At 37.0% G+C, this 17627-nt stretch overlaps 2 protein-coding genes across 2 annotated transcripts; both read right to left on the minus strand.

Moving 5' to 3' along the window:
- Positions 1 to 26: 26 nt before the first annotated feature.
- LOC115824964 (H-2 class I histocompatibility antigen, Q10 alpha chain) lies at positions 27 to 7497 on the minus strand. The gene is made up of 11 exons (XM_030788673.1): positions 7350 to 7497; positions 6340 to 6612; positions 5911 to 6201; positions 4577 to 4852; positions 4106 to 4234; positions 3860 to 3877; positions 3075 to 3146; positions 2832 to 2873; positions 1734 to 1775; positions 1339 to 1410; positions 27 to 869 (listed from the first exon to the last, which is right to left on the minus strand). The coding sequence occupies exons 1-11, from the start codon at positions 7408 to 7410 to the stop codon at positions 865 to 867; spliced, it is 1281 nt and encodes a 426-aa protein (XP_030644533.1). The 5' UTR covers positions 7411 to 7497; the 3' UTR covers positions 27 to 864.
- A 732-nt stretch (positions 7498 to 8229) lies between these two features.
- Positions 8230 to 17627, minus strand: LOC115824965 (class I histocompatibility antigen, F10 alpha chain). Its single transcript, XM_030788674.1, has 11 exons — positions 17503 to 17627; positions 13752 to 14024; positions 13279 to 13569; positions 12521 to 12802; positions 12006 to 12134; positions 11605 to 11625; positions 11079 to 11126; positions 10679 to 10735; positions 10379 to 10408; positions 9792 to 9863; positions 8230 to 8914 (listed from the first exon to the last, which is right to left on the minus strand). The coding sequence occupies exons 1-11, from the start codon at positions 17561 to 17563 to the stop codon at positions 8910 to 8912; spliced, it is 1269 nt and encodes a 422-aa protein (XP_030644534.1). The 5' UTR covers positions 17564 to 17627; the 3' UTR covers positions 8230 to 8909.

Genomic DNA, 17627 nt, shown 5'->3' on the forward strand with positions numbered 1-17627 from the left:
CAGAATTGACAATTTTTTATTTTTATTTAACAAGTAATTATTATTTATGAACAAGATATAGTTACTGTAAAATCGAGAGACAATACTGTTAATTATTAACAATCTTTAACACATAACACACATATCATTTTGATTCCTAGTTTTTCAAATGGGAAATGTGTTTGATTTTACCACTGTGAATGCACAAAGTGCTCTCTGAAAATACAGGTCATTTACTTCTCAGGGCTGACAGGACTGCAGTAGGAATAGAAATATACAATAATTCACACTCATGCACTAGATTAACATTCATTCATTACACATAACTTTATACGTGGTATGTGATTACATCCAGGATTCAAACAATCACATTCACAGGGAAATCCACAAACACAAAAAACACATGAGCCAGTCACTCAAAGCATGTGTCTTTTCCCCATTACATTCAATACAATTCAATACAAAATGCACACACATACAAGCTTATTCGGCTTCTCTGAATTCTGATCATATTCCAAGTAGTGCTGAACCTAATATGTTATTTTTAAAAAACAAAACAAAACAAACAAATGAAATTGAAATGATTACTATAATCAACTAAAAAAAAACACAATTAAGTATGTTAACATTTTTATAACATGTTGATATTAAAGTATTTTTCAGAAGTGAGAGATTAATCAAGTAAATAATAATCAAATAAATGTGTTATACCTCAATGAAACTCTAAAACAACACATTGTTACTCCTGCTCCCCTAGCCTACACTGTAGTTTCCTGTCCTTCAAATAACATGTGTGTGTGTGTGTGTGTGTGTAAGTAAACATCATCATCATCTATGTAATGCCTTGACTCCTCCTCTTCAAGCCACTTCTATCATTTATAGGACTCAAGCTAAAAGAGAAAGATATCGAAAAAGACAAATGACCAAACCAGAATAATAGGATCTTTAACAGGAAATCCAAAAATCACTCACTGATACTCTTTTACCGGACGTTTTGAATGATCAAAGCAGCACTCAAAGCACATAGTGGTAGCAAAATGTATAGAAAAGTAAACTGATACATACATACATACATACATACACACACACATACAAACATTAAAGGTTATGAACATTTTTCACAAAGTAAAAAGTATGAGCTATCATGCACTGACATTCTTAACCTGTTTTACACATATTATTAACTCGTTTTAAAACTAACAGTAGTAACAGGACATTGTATAGCAGATGCTATTAACTTATGTGAATGATGTGAAATGATCTTCTGTAATATTCTTACTGTAAAATACACCTGTGGAGAAGCTCCACCCTGGTGAAATATTTTAAAAAGAGACATTAAAGGAAAGTGGAAAGTGTTACCTGGCAGCATTTGTTCAGATTCATGACAATTCTCTCTGCTACCTCTTGATGAACCATTACCGCTCTCGTGGCCTGGAAAAGCAAAGACACAGTTTGAATAAAAATAATCACTGAAAGGTTGTCATGCAGATGGTAACTCTCTGTCACTTTACAACATAAGAGTTTATGAGTAAAACAATTAATGACAAAACAGGTTTTAAAGAAGACAATCAGTATATTGCTTACAATTGTAGCTAAACTGTTGCACATTACAATAATCCAAGAACCATTTGAATTGAATTTTAAGAATGTGGCAGAGCTATTGGCAGTTACAGTGATGGTAACTGAGCCTGGGGTTTAAAAAAATATAATATTAAAATTCAATATAACACATTCCAAATTTGTCATTTTATTACCTGAGTCAGAGCCCCCACTGGAGAGTTTATCCTTTGATCCTGAAAGTGAGAGAGAAAGAGTTTAAAATACTGAAGCAGACTCGAGTGCTTCAATATGATTCAAATTCAAAGGGGATTGAGAAGGATCTCTTGCATGTTAACTCAACACCTGTCATGCCTGTTTTCTGCATAGTTAAGAAAAGTATTTAAGAATCTTCACTATAGAAGTCGACATTTATCTCTTAGCTAGTTGACTATTGTATGACTAAAGTGATTCAAACAGCTTGCCAAGGTAGCTACAACTAAGCTATAAACCATATCCCAAAACTGTTATGATCTATGTTAAAGCACATCTAAAAAGATTACATAGGAACGATAAAAAAGATATCAGTACAGTTAGAAGTGGCAAATATTTTGAAGCCACACCAGGAGTACATTTTAGTGCTCTGGTCTTGATTTTTTTTTTCTTTTAAATTTTGACCAAAAGGAGAATCAACTATGTTAAGAATAAGTGTTTTGTCAGTTAGCTTTCTCTTTTGTCAACTCTCTTCAAGACTGATGAAGTCCACATAGAGAAGTGGACCACATCAACCAGTCAGACCCTAATAATCTTCCTGATCCAAACCTCAGATCAGAGGCAAACAGAAAAAGACATTGTGTTTCAGCGCCTCTAACACTGCCATGCACCATTCAGCCTATACAGTTTTATCTCTTAAAAGAGTCTGTAATACCTGCATTTGGTGTTGGGCAACCTTAAAAGTAAGATGTTTCAGATACACTCATATTTAAATAAATTAAAATAAAATAAAATAACATTAAATAAATTAAAACAAAATAAAATAACAAAGACTCATGGCTGATGACATTTGAATAGTGTCACCAAATTACATGTTGCAGGTTTTGATCTGCAGATGACAGTAAAAGAGGTAGAAAGTGTCGGAGAGAAAATGTGATGAGTGGAATAATCATAAGAAGACACTCTAATGTGAATGACATGAATGAGGTGTTTTCCACTCTCATACAGTACAGGTTTAAGAACCTGTTAAAGACCAACTATCATTTCATTATTTCTGCAGTTTAAGACTTGACAAAACAAGTGTTTCTTTTCACCTGTCTTGGTCAGCAGTGGTGTGTTCACTGGAAGTCCCCCATCGGCTCTCACTGTAGCACAGACAGACAGAGCAAAAAGAGTCATGAGTAACAGGATTTTAAACATATGATTATATTTAAGGAACACAGCTGTAAAACTCTAATGGTGTGTATCAGATACATAATTATTTAATTACATAACAATTCCTACAGTAAGTTGTGTTTAATGTCTTATTTTTAATTCACATTTTGTTTCAAGTTTTAAATGCTCACCAGGTGGAGATCCCATGGTCACTACAGAGACTCCTCCTGACTGTGCAAATGTTTTGGGCTGGACATTTATGTCTAAGAGACAGGAAGAATTTCATTAACAAGCTTGTTCAGTGTCCAATCATAATCATTCTTCAAACGCTGAAATCAGTAAACACAATCCAAACATTTCTGTTGAATGAGCCAGACATGATAGAAACGATTTCTGTCCAACAAGGGCAGTTCCATGTTTTCTGATTAACCTCACACTTCAGTAATTTAAGGATCTACTGATTTTCAGAGCTGTAAAGCCTAAGGCTGAACTCTCACAGACAAACAGGCCTCTGGTCCTTTAGCCCAGACATGTGACAGATTAGTCAACCGTTTCCCTAAAGTCTTTTCAGATACACCTATGTCCTCTTTACATATATATATATGATTAAAATGACTCCACTCCAGACCCACTCTAACTGATTTATTAAATCCAGGGTCCTGATCATTTGACAGTCACCTTGAATCAGGTGTGTTGCTGCTGGCTTCTGTGACATCATCAGTTAAGGGTTATATTGGAGTGAAGTTAAAAACACATTTTTATTTAAACTAGAATAACTTTGATGTTAGTATAAATGTCAGTCTGTGACTCTAACGTAAAAGAATCCATCATCAGAGACAGTCCTATTTTGTATGTAAAAATCTAAACATTTTATCTTAGGAAACTAATGATGAAAGGCAAGTTCATCCACTGGGAAATTTATTTTAATATTAAATTAGATTCAAAAAATGAAACTGTTAAATGAGAGGATGCTTACCTCTCTGTCTTGACACGCCTGTGGGATAAGTAAACAAATTAATTAAAATTCAAGATTCCAAAAGTGAGATCTACTTAAGCATTGTTTGGGAATTCACTGAACACCTTGATAAACTCTGACTTGTCTACTTCAGAGCTGATGTATAATGTTACCAGATTATTTAAGTCAGTTCCATGACTCTGAAACAACATTTCAGCATGAGGAAAGATTGTAGGTTGTAGGACAATGTTGTATCAGAGTACTCACCAATTCTTCCTGTCTTATAAAGAACAAAGATGATGACACCAACCACCATCAGAGTGAGGACAACTCCGACAACACCACCAATGATACCACCAAGAACTCTGTCTCCATCACAGTTCCCACATTTCCCATCTACAAACAGGACAAATCCAGTTAGAGTCTGTGTGCTTGTGATCAGAAGCAAGAGACAATTTCAACTAGTCTCCTAAATATTCTGTTATTTTATTCAGCAAATATTGTAATTAAATATTAGAGCCTCTAACAAAGCAAGCAAAAATAAATTGAGGCAATTTTTAGTTTTTTTTTTCCCTGTATTATTCAATACCCATCCTAATAACATACTTCTGCATGTTTTATTTGAGAACATTACACAATTGCCACATACACGACCATATACATTTTAAATCAGATGAGCATATTTTGTCCTAATAACTGGATGTAACTGAATAACAGGTGGTGGCAAATTATAATTACCCCACACAGAGATTTTTGGTTCTTTCAGGGTCCTGTGGTTCACCCAACAGTCATAATCTGCTTTTTCAGACTCAGGGATCTCCACACTCTTCCTCAGCTGGTAGGTTCCATCTCCGTTTGGCATGACATTCTGGGGTTCTGTCTCAGCCAGTCGAATACGATTCTTTCTGATGAGCAGTGTAATATCTTTGGGGTAGAAGCCAGTGGCCATACAGGTCAGGGTCAGCTTGCCCGGTGATTTAGCTTTCTTTGCAAAAGCATAAACCTCAGGAGGAGCTGGAGGGAGAGACAAAGGTTCATGGTGAGTCATCTCTTTTACTGCAGTAGATAAGCCTCTTACCTGAACATGCTGTAAAGTACGGCAATAAACATCTCGCTCAAGCCAATCAAGTTTTCTAATGTTTCTTATCTATGTAACTGAAACTACTTACTTTATGATCCACTCTCAACAACAACATCTCATGTCTGTAACTTCACCTTCATATATAAAATAGTTTCTGCGCTAAAATATCTCAAATCTTGAGATGCCATGCTCATATGGTATCCCCTCTCTGGTACTAACTCAAGAAAGACAGAAGGTCATGGAAATGATCTAAAGTCAGTAGTTTGTGCTTCATTTCACCTACTCAGGAAAGCAGCAAAGGTTTGAGGTCTGAGGTACTGAAATGTCATTATCCTAATCACTGACCTTTGTTCCTTTGATACATGCTATGAAAAAAAAAATCAAAGAAGCTACTCTGTTAAAACTTCATTATAGTTTCCAGTCATTGATTAGACTCTGAAACTGCTATTTACAACTGACTTGAGGATCATTCGTAATATATTGTCTAGCTGTCATGTTGATTTTCTGCCTCTTCACAAACCCTCTGTGTGCTGTAGTGGTGGATGGCCCTTGTGTGACTCATTTTGGTTTGTGATTTAATCATAATGTAGTACTTGGGGTGCAGGAACAAGATTATTTCTCTGTTCATAATTATAGTGGTTCTCACACTTAATTATCCAGATTTTTGAGTCAAACGTTGAAATATGTCCATGTTGGTTATGTGAGCATTTGTTTTGCAGTGTTACTGTCTTTCCTTTGCACTCCTTAATAACTGATAACCTGTTTTGTTGGGTTTGTGTATCCTGATTATATAAGCGACAATCACTCATTGTGCTTCCCCCTCCCTGACGCATTTTTCTTGCTTTCAGTTTGTTTGTAATAGTGGGTAATTACACTACTCCCCCCTGGACTTGGGGTTGTACACTAAGGTTTATGATGTATTTGTGTAATTATGAAGTCAGTAGGCAATTACAGGAACACTTTCAGTGCAAACTGAAACATGACTACTTACTATGTGTCTTGAGCTCCTTTTCCCCATAAGTCATGAACTTGGAGAGCCAGTCCACACACTCCTTCTCAAGGTAACCCTTAGTGTACTGGTTGAGAATGGGCACATCATCCCACTTCCTTTTGGTGGGAACGGCCTGATCAACTGGGGCCACCCACTGCATAGTGTCATCATCAAAGGACAGGAAGTCGCTACCATCATAACTGTACTGGTCAACACCTCTCACAAATCTTACTGATCCATCAGAGTGTGTCTCAGCCTCACAGCCGTGTCTCCACTGAAGAACATGGACATCTGAAATGGTTAAAGATTCAAATAATTACAAATAGCTCATTAGTTTATCAGTCAAAAAGAGGAAAACATACACAGAGTTTTTATGCTGAATCTCAACTGTTCTTTCACACTGGACAAGATTCTGTGAGCTTTACTCACCAGACTGATTGTGGTTCATACGATCCATCAGAATATTGACATTGACTTTAAACCACTGTTCTTTACTCTTTCGTGACTGAGTGCCTTTCTCCCAGTAGTCAGCTGTCAGACTCTCTTTCATCCAGTGTTGTCTTGGAATCTTGACTTTGTCCTGACTGTTGTAGTAGTCAATCTCTCTGTCATCAAGCAGGCCCATAGCAGTGAACTCATGGATTCCAGGAAGAGAGACAGGTTTGGAGAGGGCGGTGTATATGTAATAGAGAGAGTGTCTCTCTGGAGTTAATAGAGGTAGAAAAGGACGGGCAAAACATAAGGATTCAATAACTATAGTTTAACTTAAAACTTAATTTAAAACATAATGCAATATTATGTATTTATTTCAACGAAATAGGAATTGTATATATTTATAAATGTGCATTAGAAATTCACTCTAAACTTTGATAGTTTCGATTGTGAACAAACTTGTAATAACATAAAACAAGAGAAAAAAAAGAATTAAAAAAAAATGTTGTACTCTACAGTCACATTTCTGACATTGAAATGCAGCCAATGAAGCGCTGCGCACACAATTAATTCGTTAGTGTTAAATTCGCAATCAGAGTATTTCTATCTATTACTTGAACAGATTAAACACAATTTCTGCATTAAACCGTGAGACAATACAATCAATATCAGATTGTATTTGAAAATTAAGTATAAATATATAAATAAATATAAATATAAATCGAATTTATTCGAAGGTGTCGAATTTTCTGCTCATGACTTGAAACCGAAACTGTGTTGACACGTCATTCTGAAACATTTGTGTCATTCTGAAAGAATAAAAAAAGCCACAACTAACAAAAACAGAAAGGTTTTGTTTACTGTGTATTTCTATTACAGTATTGAAGTCATTAAACCTTATACTAAACAGGCTAAAGCAACGTATTTTCATGTGCTGACGTTATACCCTTAACTTTCGAATGCTGTCACAACGTTTTGACTGAAATGAAAAAGAAAACCGGACCTACCGCATTCAGCTTGCATGACAGCGCAGAAAAATAGCAGGAAAAATATTTTGATGAATCCCATTTTTCCCAAATATGTTCGCTGCCGAAGCAGACCGGTTTTTACAGTTTTTGACAAGCAGTCCTACTTTGTGTCTCACTGTTCAGTGCCCTCCGTGATAATGGCTCACTGCAGTGACCTTTAGACTATGTTTACAGCGTCCAGCTTTCGACCAATTAAAAAACAGACTATGGGAATATCACTAGTCACTGGGTAAAAACAGTCAGTCCCGGTTCTTGTTGTTACCTTTAATATATCCGTACTGTTCAGTATAGCTGTGAAACGCACAAGAGGTTACGGTGTGTGCTTCCGAGCAGAAAACCCGAAATGAGATGATAAAAATGACAGGAAACGTGTCAGGAGAATAGGAGAGATATGTCAACATAGTTGGCCCACATGACCATATGTAGAAATATCCCCAAATGCCTTTTCCCCTTCAGTACATAATTGAGTAGATTATAACACAAGCCCAAGTTCTGATTTCACATTTTATAAAAAGGACAAAAATGTACAATGAGCAAGATAGCATACACATTACATCATTATGTCCTACAAAGATTTTGTAACAGTGTTCAACCACAGTGTTCTTTAAATAATAGAAAGGAAATTAACCACTCATTCTGGTGACATAGTAAAGGAGGGAAGTGTCAGCATATGAAGAATAAAGTAAAATGTCTTTTTCCATTAGTAACATTATGAAATAAAATACATGGATATGCCCTATATTGAAACCTCTCAATTCACAGAACAGGCAAAAATATACAAACTTTTCTTCTAGCACTTTATGATTATTTGTCACACTGGTGGTGTGGTGCAGGACCCAACTGCAAAGACACGATGATGAAAGTGACAAACAGAAGACTTTACTGACAAAATAAAGATGAAAATACAAGTGCAAACCAGGAACAAAAACCGATAACGAAAGGTGCAGCATAACAGAGTGCAAAATACACAAGCAACGATCGACCAAGGACAAGGCAAACACTAGGACTTAAATACAGAGGGAAACTAAACAGGGCAACACATGATTGGTACAAAATCATAGCTAAATTTACAGCTGTTTTGTATCTTGAGCCTATGATCATTTCCCACTCCATATTAAAGCCATAACAGCACAAACAGGTAACACAACAGAAAACAGAAAATCATTACATTCATTCCAATGCAAAACAGTGTCCTACTTTTTGTATAGCATCCCAGTGGCATAATGAAACTGATATAGCATCAAATATCATATCTTGATTTTTGCGACTAAGACAACTCAATCACTGGTGAATTAATGTAAGTAAGTTAGTGTAACAGGCAGCACAGTGGCGAGTAGTGAGTAGTGATGTCACCTAACGGCAAGGGTTAGGGTTAGGGTTAGGGTTCCCGGCCGGGCAGGTTTGGAAAATCAATGAATGAATGAATGACGACAGTGTGACAGTGACGTTAGTGTGACAGTTGGTTTAAAATTCATGTTGGTTGTTATAGTTTTGTTTGCCTCTGCTGTCAATCTTCATAGACCTTCTCCAGACGAGGGCTCACACTGAAAGAAAAATTTACATACACTTACTTTATATTAATCATAGAATAATTAGAATAAAATGTTACCAATAAAGAAAGGAAATGTGATGAATTGACCACCTGAGATTTTCTGTAATTTAGAGAGATACTCTCTTTGTCCCTGTGGGGAAACTGGGTATTTTGGTATTTAACCAGTTTATTGGTTGAATTAGTATTTGGAAGCAACCTTTCTTTGCCCAGACAGACAGCACCCGGGGCTATAATTTGAATCCCGGCCATTATTTGAGACCCTGTTTTTCTATGAGAATTTATGGTATGGCAACACCTTATATGTGTGCTGCTAACCTTTTGTGACCCAGGTAGATTCTCTGTTACATCAAAGGGGTTTAGAGTGTCATAGTTCTTCTCCACATACATTTCTAGAAGACCCTGTAATAAGCACCTTCTCAGACTGGCATAAATCTCTTAATTATGTCACACACTACAATTATTTGGCCATTACACAAACAATATCTCTAACAAAATTTAAACTGACTAGTAATGACAGAACTACAAGCCTTCCCTCATGCTGATGAATGAACCTGTGTTTTTACGATCTTCATCAACAAAGTTCCTCTAAAATGATAAGATCTCTGATGCAGAGATAAATGTGAGGTTGGTTTCAGTTACTGTCACCTTGTGGTTTACAGTTCTGTGCTCTGTTTGGTGCCTTCTGTGTAGTACTACAAGTTAACCATGATATTTTAGCACCGCTGGCTCTGTTTCCCTCTTCTCTATCATATTAATGCTACTAAAGCAAAAGAAAACATGCAGGATTCCCTTTGGAATTCCCTTTAAAACCCTTTGTTTTAAAACAAACAAACAAGTTAGTGGAACAGACCTAGAGATGAAAAACCTACCTGTGGGTGACTCTTTTGCCTTGGAAACATCCTCATTGCTACTGTCTGATGACCCATTACCACTCCCGTGACCTGCAAAATACACAGAACAGTTTAATAAGCAGCATAGTATAGGCCTCTGTGTTGACTCTATGAAACACAAGTCACTTTAAGAATGGCCAGTTCATATACCATCTGACATCAATGCATGTATCACTCTAATAGTAATTTAAAATTGACTCTTTACCACTCTCCATTTACACTTACATATAGTTTATTATACCAGTAAGAGAATGTATGTTAGTATGACGGTCTGTTCCTCTACATCTACATTTTATATGTCTATTTGTAATTCTTTATTATTATAAGTCTAGATCTGCTGCCGCTTTGTTATTATTTATTGTTTATTCATATAATGATTGAGGTGCAACATAAATTATTCAAGAGGATATTCTTCAGATGATGATGATGGCTGTTTTGGGTAGGTTGACATTTACTTCAAACCACTGGCCCAGCTGTTATCTGGTGTTATTCAACTACTCCGTTGTCAAAATTGTAACACAGGACATGATAGATCCACATTTATTTTGAAATGTGAGTGTAAGTACCAGAGTCAGATGAGTTTGATGTCTTCAGTCCTGTGAGAGTGAAATAGAAAGACAGAGAGAAAACATTTAAAAAAAAAAAAATACACAGAATACACACCAGAGCAATGACCTATGATGTCATAAAGATGTCATACTAACTTTTTAATCTTTGTTTTATCTGCCAAAAGAAATGGTGTTAATTGTTTTTTTTAAATTGTTGCGTTTCTAATACATAATTAAAAAATAAGCTTCAGAACAGACCATTGAATTAGAATAGGTCTGCTTTACACAGCCAATGAAACACTACTTATGACTGTTCACCATTAGTTTCCTCAAGACTCCCCTGGCTCCTCCCTCTTTCTTCACTGTTCTGCTGCCCTGGAAGAGCAAACATGATTTTAGAGCCCTGTCACAGTCCTGGCTGATTCACAAATAGCTACACAGACAGACAGACAGGCAGGCAGGGAGACAGGCAGACAGATAGACTTCTTTGTTTGTGTCCTCTGCGTGTTTTTTTTTTTTCACCTCATGCCTAATGTTGTTCTGATTCTTTCTCTACCTGATGTAAATTCAAATGTAAATATCAAACAAGAGGCAAAAATACATTCATTAACCAAACTGACAGAGATCCCTCATGGAAAACTCTTCAAAATGTCTGTTAGTTGGTTCCTGCCGGTTGAGTGATTGTGCCCATAAGGGTTTGTAAGAGAAACTTTCTCACCAACAGCTGGCATCAGTGGTGTGTTCACAGGGCCATTCTGGCCATTGGCTGTAACAGAATTATGGGAAATTGTATTAATTAACCCAATAAATGTCACAGCATCGTCATAGTTACAGGACTGCTGAAGATAGCAATAAAAAAAAAAATCATCTGAGGTCATACATAATACAAATCTGAAATCAGAAAATTACACTGAGCACAACAATTTCTCTATTTCCTCTCTTAAATGTTGAGGACAAGAAGACGAAACTATTTTGTGAAAAAAAAAAAAAACGTTAAGGCCTATTAACTTAAAGCAAATCAATGGCCTTCTAATGTTCAGAAATTTAAAAAATGAACTTGATAGCAGACAAAAAATTCTGGCATAGATTCATTTTGAAAACCGTTGCAGCTGGAGCACTTCAAATGTTGGATAAAAGAGGCAAAACCTTACATAGCAAAATGTTACTGCAGTGGTTGTGGAGATCAAGGGAAATGAATTATAATAATAAAGTTTCCATTAATATCAGCTTGAGATAATACATACCATCGGGATTGGCATTTCGAGCTGTAAAGAAACCACATTTTAAATTCAATCAGAAATTTTTGCATTTTAAAACACAATACCCAATAAGGTTAGATTCAAACATCCTGCTACGAACAAAATAAAAAGAGAAAAGGTACAGAGACAATGAATACTGTCTGAAACCAAGCTGTTATATCACTCAGAGGATGTGGGATGTGGTGAGTAAATTAGATAATTCCTCTGGAAAATGAATTGGATAACACACTTAATTACATGCCTGCTTCAGAAATTAAACTCTCACTTAAGGTTATTAGTCCCTTACTTACGATACAAATACCCCAAAGCAGTATCTCAAAACTAGGATTCACTCTAGCACAGCTAAGGTCAGTGTAGGGTGAAGAGTGTACCACCAATCCACTCACCAATCAAGCCTTTTTTATGAAGGACAAACACGACCACTGCAACCACAGCAAGCGTGAACAGGGCTCCAATGACACCTCCAATAAGACCTCCAAAAGCTGCCTCTGTCTGGCAGTCAGAACACCTTCCATCTAAAGACAAGACACATAAAGCATTAGATGCTCTTTATAGGTTCATGAGATGTTTCTCAAGTTTGAAAGTACCGGTGTCACTGAAAAGCCAAGTTGGATTCAGAAAGGTAAAAGAAATAAATAAAATGTTTTCTGTCTTGCACTCCCCTTTCATTTAACACATGAGTTTGTGAATGTTTATAAATAGCACTTAGTAATAGCACACTGCTTTAAAACAATAGTGAGCATACTTTGCCAATATCATTTTATTTACAAATAGAATTTACGGACTGTAGCAGGTTAGCAGGTTATACGCACAGGTGCATAAAACTGTGAAGCTTTTCAACAAGCCACATTTATCATATATATTGAAAATTCAAAGAGTGTTTTTTTTTTTTTATAATTACCCCACACAGAAATTGTTGGTTCTTTCAGGGTCCTGTGGTACACCCAACAGTCATAATCTGCTTTTTCAGCCTCAGGGATCTCCACACTCTTCCTCAGCTGGTAGGTTCCATCACTGTTTGGTCTTACTCCAGTAGAATTCACTTCTTTATCATGGAGTGTAATGCGGTTCTTTCTGATGTTCAGGGTCACATCTTTGGGGTAGAAGCCAGTGGCCATACAGGTCAAGGTCAGTTTGTTGGGGGTGGTCGCCCTCTTTGCAAAAGCAAAAACATCTGGTGGAGCTGGAAAGAGAAGAATTTTGTAAATTCAGAGTGGAATTTTACTTGGATTGGCTTAAAAGTTAAAACAATGATGTGTCATAAATATGACCATCTTTGGAACATGTGCTCCTGTCACTTTTCTGCATTACTGTTCGTGGAAATGCCCCTCGATCATGTGGACAACAAACTGTATTAACCTGTTTGATGGTATGTTAAAATTAAGTAGTTTTAAATATGGCTAGGATTTATCCATTTTAAATAAGACCTAACATATAAGAATATATGTGGGCACTTTTTTCTTGTACTATTTTTCACTTGTTCATCTATACCATACTAGTTATACATGTTTTTGGTTTATTTGCTCTTGTAATCACATAGTAAACTAACTAAAAAACCCCAAACAATTCTTAATGATGATGTCAGGGTGTATAACAGAGTGGTGTAGTGATGACGTCAGTGAGGGAGAATCACCTGACAAGCCTGACACATGTACTCACTATGTTTCTTGAGGTCCTCTTCACCGTAAGTCATGAACTTGGAGAGCCAGTCCACACACTCCTTCTCAAGGTAACCCTTAGTGTACTGGTTGAGAATGGGCACATCATCCCACTTCCTTTTGGTGGGAACGGCCTGATCAACTGGGGCCACCCACTGCATAGTGGCATCATCAAAGGACAGGAAGTCACTACCATCATAACTGTACTGGTCAACACCACTCACAAATCTTACTGATCCATCAGAGTGTCTCTCAGCCTCACAGCCATGTCTCCACTGAAGAACATGGACATCTGAAATTTGAAGGATTTGCTTGATTACAAATGGCATGATATTTAACTCATCATTCAAAAAGGGAAAAAGTATCATTAAGTTTTTATATTAAATGTGAACTGTTCTTAAACACAGGACAGAATTTCGTGCTGAATCTGAAAATTTCTTTAACACAGGACATGATTCTGTAAGTTTTACTCACCAGACTGATTGTGTCTCATTCGATCCATCAGAATATTGACATTGACTTTAAACCACTGTTCTTTACTCTTTCGTGACTGAGTGCCTTTCTCCCAGTAGTCAGCTGTCAGATTCTCTTTCATCCAGTGTTGTCTTGGAATCTTGACTTTGTCCTGACTGTTGTAGTAGTCAATCTCTCTGTCATCAAGCAGGCCCATAGCAGTGAACTCATGGATTCCAGGAAGAGAGACAGGTTTGGAGAGGGCGGTGTATATGTAATAGAGAGAGTGTCTCTCTGGAGTTGATGGAGGTAGAAAAGGACAGGCAAAATATAAGGACTCATTAACCAGGAACTGAGCCCAAAACAAGACATAATTTCTTATTAACATACAAGACACATTCAGTCCCATCATGCAAGTTTCAAAGACTAACTATCTTGTGTCAACACAAAAGCAAAGTAGTTAAATAAAAAAGGAGAACAAAACTTTTTATATTCTAAAGACACATCTCTGACAGTGAAGTCAGAGAAGTCCTAAGAGGTAAATTTGTAGGGCTCCAGACTGCGACCATTTTGTGAGACAGTGTGACTAAATTTTATAACCAGGCGCAGCAGTGCGACTTGCAAATATGACCCCCACTTTTTAAAAAAAAAAAACAATATTGTTCATCATGTGAAACATGAACAGGGGGCGAGAACTGGTGTGTGAACGCGTGCGAGATAGAGCGATTAGAGTGGAGAGCTAATGCGAGGCTTTCGCCATCGTAACAAGGCGGACTGATTACGATCCTGCGTAGGATGTCATCTACGTCATCTTCAAAAAACGTAGGATATGTTTTATGATCAGGAAAAGCAGTGGTGGGCAGTTTGATTCGTTTTAGTGAACCGATTCTGTCGAACAGTTAGAGAAGCTGAACGGGGTTTTTAGGAGTTTTGATTCTTTTTCTTCCCTCGTTTCTTCAGCTTACGGCACTCGCTGAGCTGTACGCTGAATGCACAGTTGCTGTGCACAGTGCTTGACACTAAAGGTTTCCAAATGATGGCACGCAACTGACTGAAAGTAGCTGAATTTAAAGGGAATAATAATAATAATAATAATAATAATAATAATAATAACAAAAAAGAACGACTCAGTTGTGCTGGTGAACCGGTACGAATGATTCACCAAGTCGTTTTTTTTTTTTTTTGTAGCACTGCTAATGTAGTTCTGAGGAAGCGGGCTACAAACGTATTGGCAGAAGCTTGATGAAATCATCTCACGTCGCCCTGCTCTGGATGTGAGTCACGCTGTACACGCTACCCGCATATCATTGGGGGGGGGCACATTAGGCTATATGTAGGGTTCGGTATTATCTGCGGTTTCACGTATTCGCAGGGGTCTTGGAATGCATCCCCCCCGGGAAGACGGGGGGGCCTATTATTTCAATCAGTCGTTTGTCAGCTGTCGTGGCCTGATCCTTTGGTAGTTCTTTGGTGTGGTCTGGTGATAGTCGTTTATACAGCCTGAGTGAGTAAGCACTTACAATGCAACACTAATACTAATGCAATACTAATGTAAATTGCAAACCTAATACGACTCCAACTCTGGCCAGTGATGAAACATTGTTATTCTGTAAATTGTCTATTTATTACCAAAGCATTTATCATTAATACAGTCAATATGGAAAAAATATGAATGTGTTGTGTTGCATATCGATTTAAGTAGTGTGCCTAAATTTTGTGCTGGTGCTCTGAAAATTTTCAGCAAGGAGCACAGCTACTAGTGGAAAATGTGAGTGTGGAGCCCTGATTTGCCAGTGTTAAATAAACACCAAGACTGTTTACGCCGATCACTGTAACGATACAAACACGTTGTGTTTATTGTAACCTGCAGCTCGAGGTCAGATCTTGTTTAGACGCTCGGCGTAGTAAAGACGGTTTTAGATTCGGATATTCGCTGGATAGTCCACGGTCATGTAAAGGACCGTCTGCAAATTACACATCTCATGGACATTTGCTTTTTGACATGCCAGTTGGTATTAAAAAATGTGAACTGAAAATGAATAAAATCGCCTTCAACGTTCAACTACTTCCAAAGCAAAGCAACTGACTTCCCACGACGCATATTTAGAAGAAACTCCCTGTTTCAGGAGCTTTCTTAGAGAAATATTCACTAAAAGATCCATAAGATGACCTCTTTCATTCTGATGGTCGTAGTAGCTCAACATCAGAGTGTGTCACTTACTACAGCTGAGAATTTTAATAAGTCAATGATTTCATCAGAAATTTTAATAAGTTTCTCATGAAAATAAAACTAGTCTGCGCTGTGTGGGTTCTTCCTGTTAATTTTCTGGTCATTTTTGGCAGATTTGAATATGAACACTAAAGAAGACTCATTTTAGGATTCCAATGATAAAAATGCAACCATAAAAAAACATAAGCCCTCAGCCCACACATTTCTGTAGTTCGTAGAAAATTCTAAAGTCAAAATTTTTTTTTTTCAGAAGAAACTCAAAAATGTAACCTGTAGTCAGCTACACACTTTGGTTGGGAGCTACTGCAGCAATCATAATGAGAAAAAATCATTTGGTTGATTTTCAGTGAATATTTTTAAGAAATAATTGACTCCTGCTTCCACATCACTGGACTTTTCACAAAAATGTCACCTGTAGTAAGTTACACACTGTAATTGGAAACTACTACGTCAATCATAATAAGAAAAAAATCATTTAGTTGATTTTTAGTGAATATTTTCTGGGGGAAAATCCCCTCAGTTCCATGCAGTTTGACTTTTCAACACATTCTCACCTGTACTAAGTGACACACTCTAATGTTGAGCTACTACAGCCTTCAGAATGAGAAAGGATTTTTTTAGTGAATATTTCTCTAAGAAAGCTCCTACAACAGGGAGTTTCTTCTATGCATTGTGGGACGTCAGTTACTTCATTCCAGAATCACTGGAGCACTGATGAGGTGTAAAAGTGATTTTATTCATTTTCAGTGAATATGTTTTAATACCAACTAGCATGTCAAAAAACGAACATCCATGATTCTGTTTAAACAGCTTTTGAAATGTATTCTCTGAAAATCAACAAAATGATTTTCACATAACATTTCACTTGTAGTAAATCATCTTAATGTGCATTTACTATAACCTTCATAGTTTGAAACAGACATTCTGTCGATTGTTGATGCATATTTTTACAAACTGATTTAGTACTGTATCCCTAGAAGAAGACTTCTGTCATATTTCACCTGACCCCTTGACCCCAATGACCCCTTTCCTCCTTCAGTGCAGTACGTGGAGTTGTTTGACGGTCCCTTCAGTGCAGTACGTGGAGTTGTTTGACGGCCCCTTACAAAACAAAGCAATTGAAGCGATGGCTGCTGTGTTCAAACTATAATATCGAAAAAAAAATATCGAAAATTTCAGCTATTATTTCACGTTGTAGTGGATTCTGTGTCTTCTGAAACAGGTATACTACCAGTTTTGTTTTTTTTTAAGAGGGGCTGTCTTCGGGACATAGGTGAGAGAAAACTGAATATCCCAATCTATAACCAACTTTACCACGCTTTGAAGTTTTGGGGGTTTTTGAAGCAAAAACGAAAACGAAACTGGTCACAACTCACGTGAAAACGCATTTCCTCTTTTTAAAAAATGGACTTAAAGTAATTAGGCAGTTTTCCAAATGAGCCAACGCACTTTCAGCCGCCAACGCATAAATTTACCCGCAACTTTCGATTGCTGTCAAAGTGGGCGTTTTTATTGACACAAGAAGACGACAACCCGACCTACCGCACTCTGCTTGCAAGACTACGCCGAAGAGTAGCAGAAAACAAATCTTGATTAATTCCATCCTCACGGCAGTTGCTTGCAGTTAGAGGACAGCAGCTTTTCCTCTCTTCAAAAGCGTTTTTCTG

Source organism: Chanos chanos, chromosome 12 (genome assembly GCF_902362185.1).
Source record: "Chanos chanos chromosome 12, fChaCha1.1, whole genome shotgun sequence".
Classification (NCBI taxonomy): domain Eukaryota; kingdom Metazoa; phylum Chordata; class Actinopteri; order Gonorynchiformes; family Chanidae; genus Chanos; species Chanos chanos.

Bases quoted from the DNA above. Each gene is read 5' to 3' on its own strand.
- LOC115824965 (XM_030788674.1), bottom strand. From the start codon at position 17,563: ATGGAATTAATCAAGATTTGTTTTCTGCTACTCTTCGGCGTAGTCTTG. The intron at 13,570-13,751 runs GTGAGTAAAACT...TTCAAATTTCAG, and splicing joins AATGAGACACAATCAGTCTG to ATGTCCATGTTCTTCAGTGG. The intron at 11,127-11,604 runs GTATGTATTATC...ATTCTGTTACAG, and splicing joins TCGAAATGCCAATCCCGATG to CCAATGGCCAGAATGGCCCT.
- LOC115824964 (XM_030788673.1), bottom strand. From the start codon at position 7,410: ATGGGATTCATCAAAATATTTTTCCTGCTATTTTTCTGCGCTGTCATG. The intron at 4,235-4,576 runs GTAATTATAATT...TCCTGTTTGTAG, and splicing joins ACCAAAAATCTCTGTGTGGG to ATGGGAAATGTGGGAACTGT. The intron at 1,776-2,831 runs CCAAGACAGGTG...CTCTCTCACTTT, and splicing joins AGTGAACACACCACTGCTGA to CAGGATCAAAGGATAAACTC.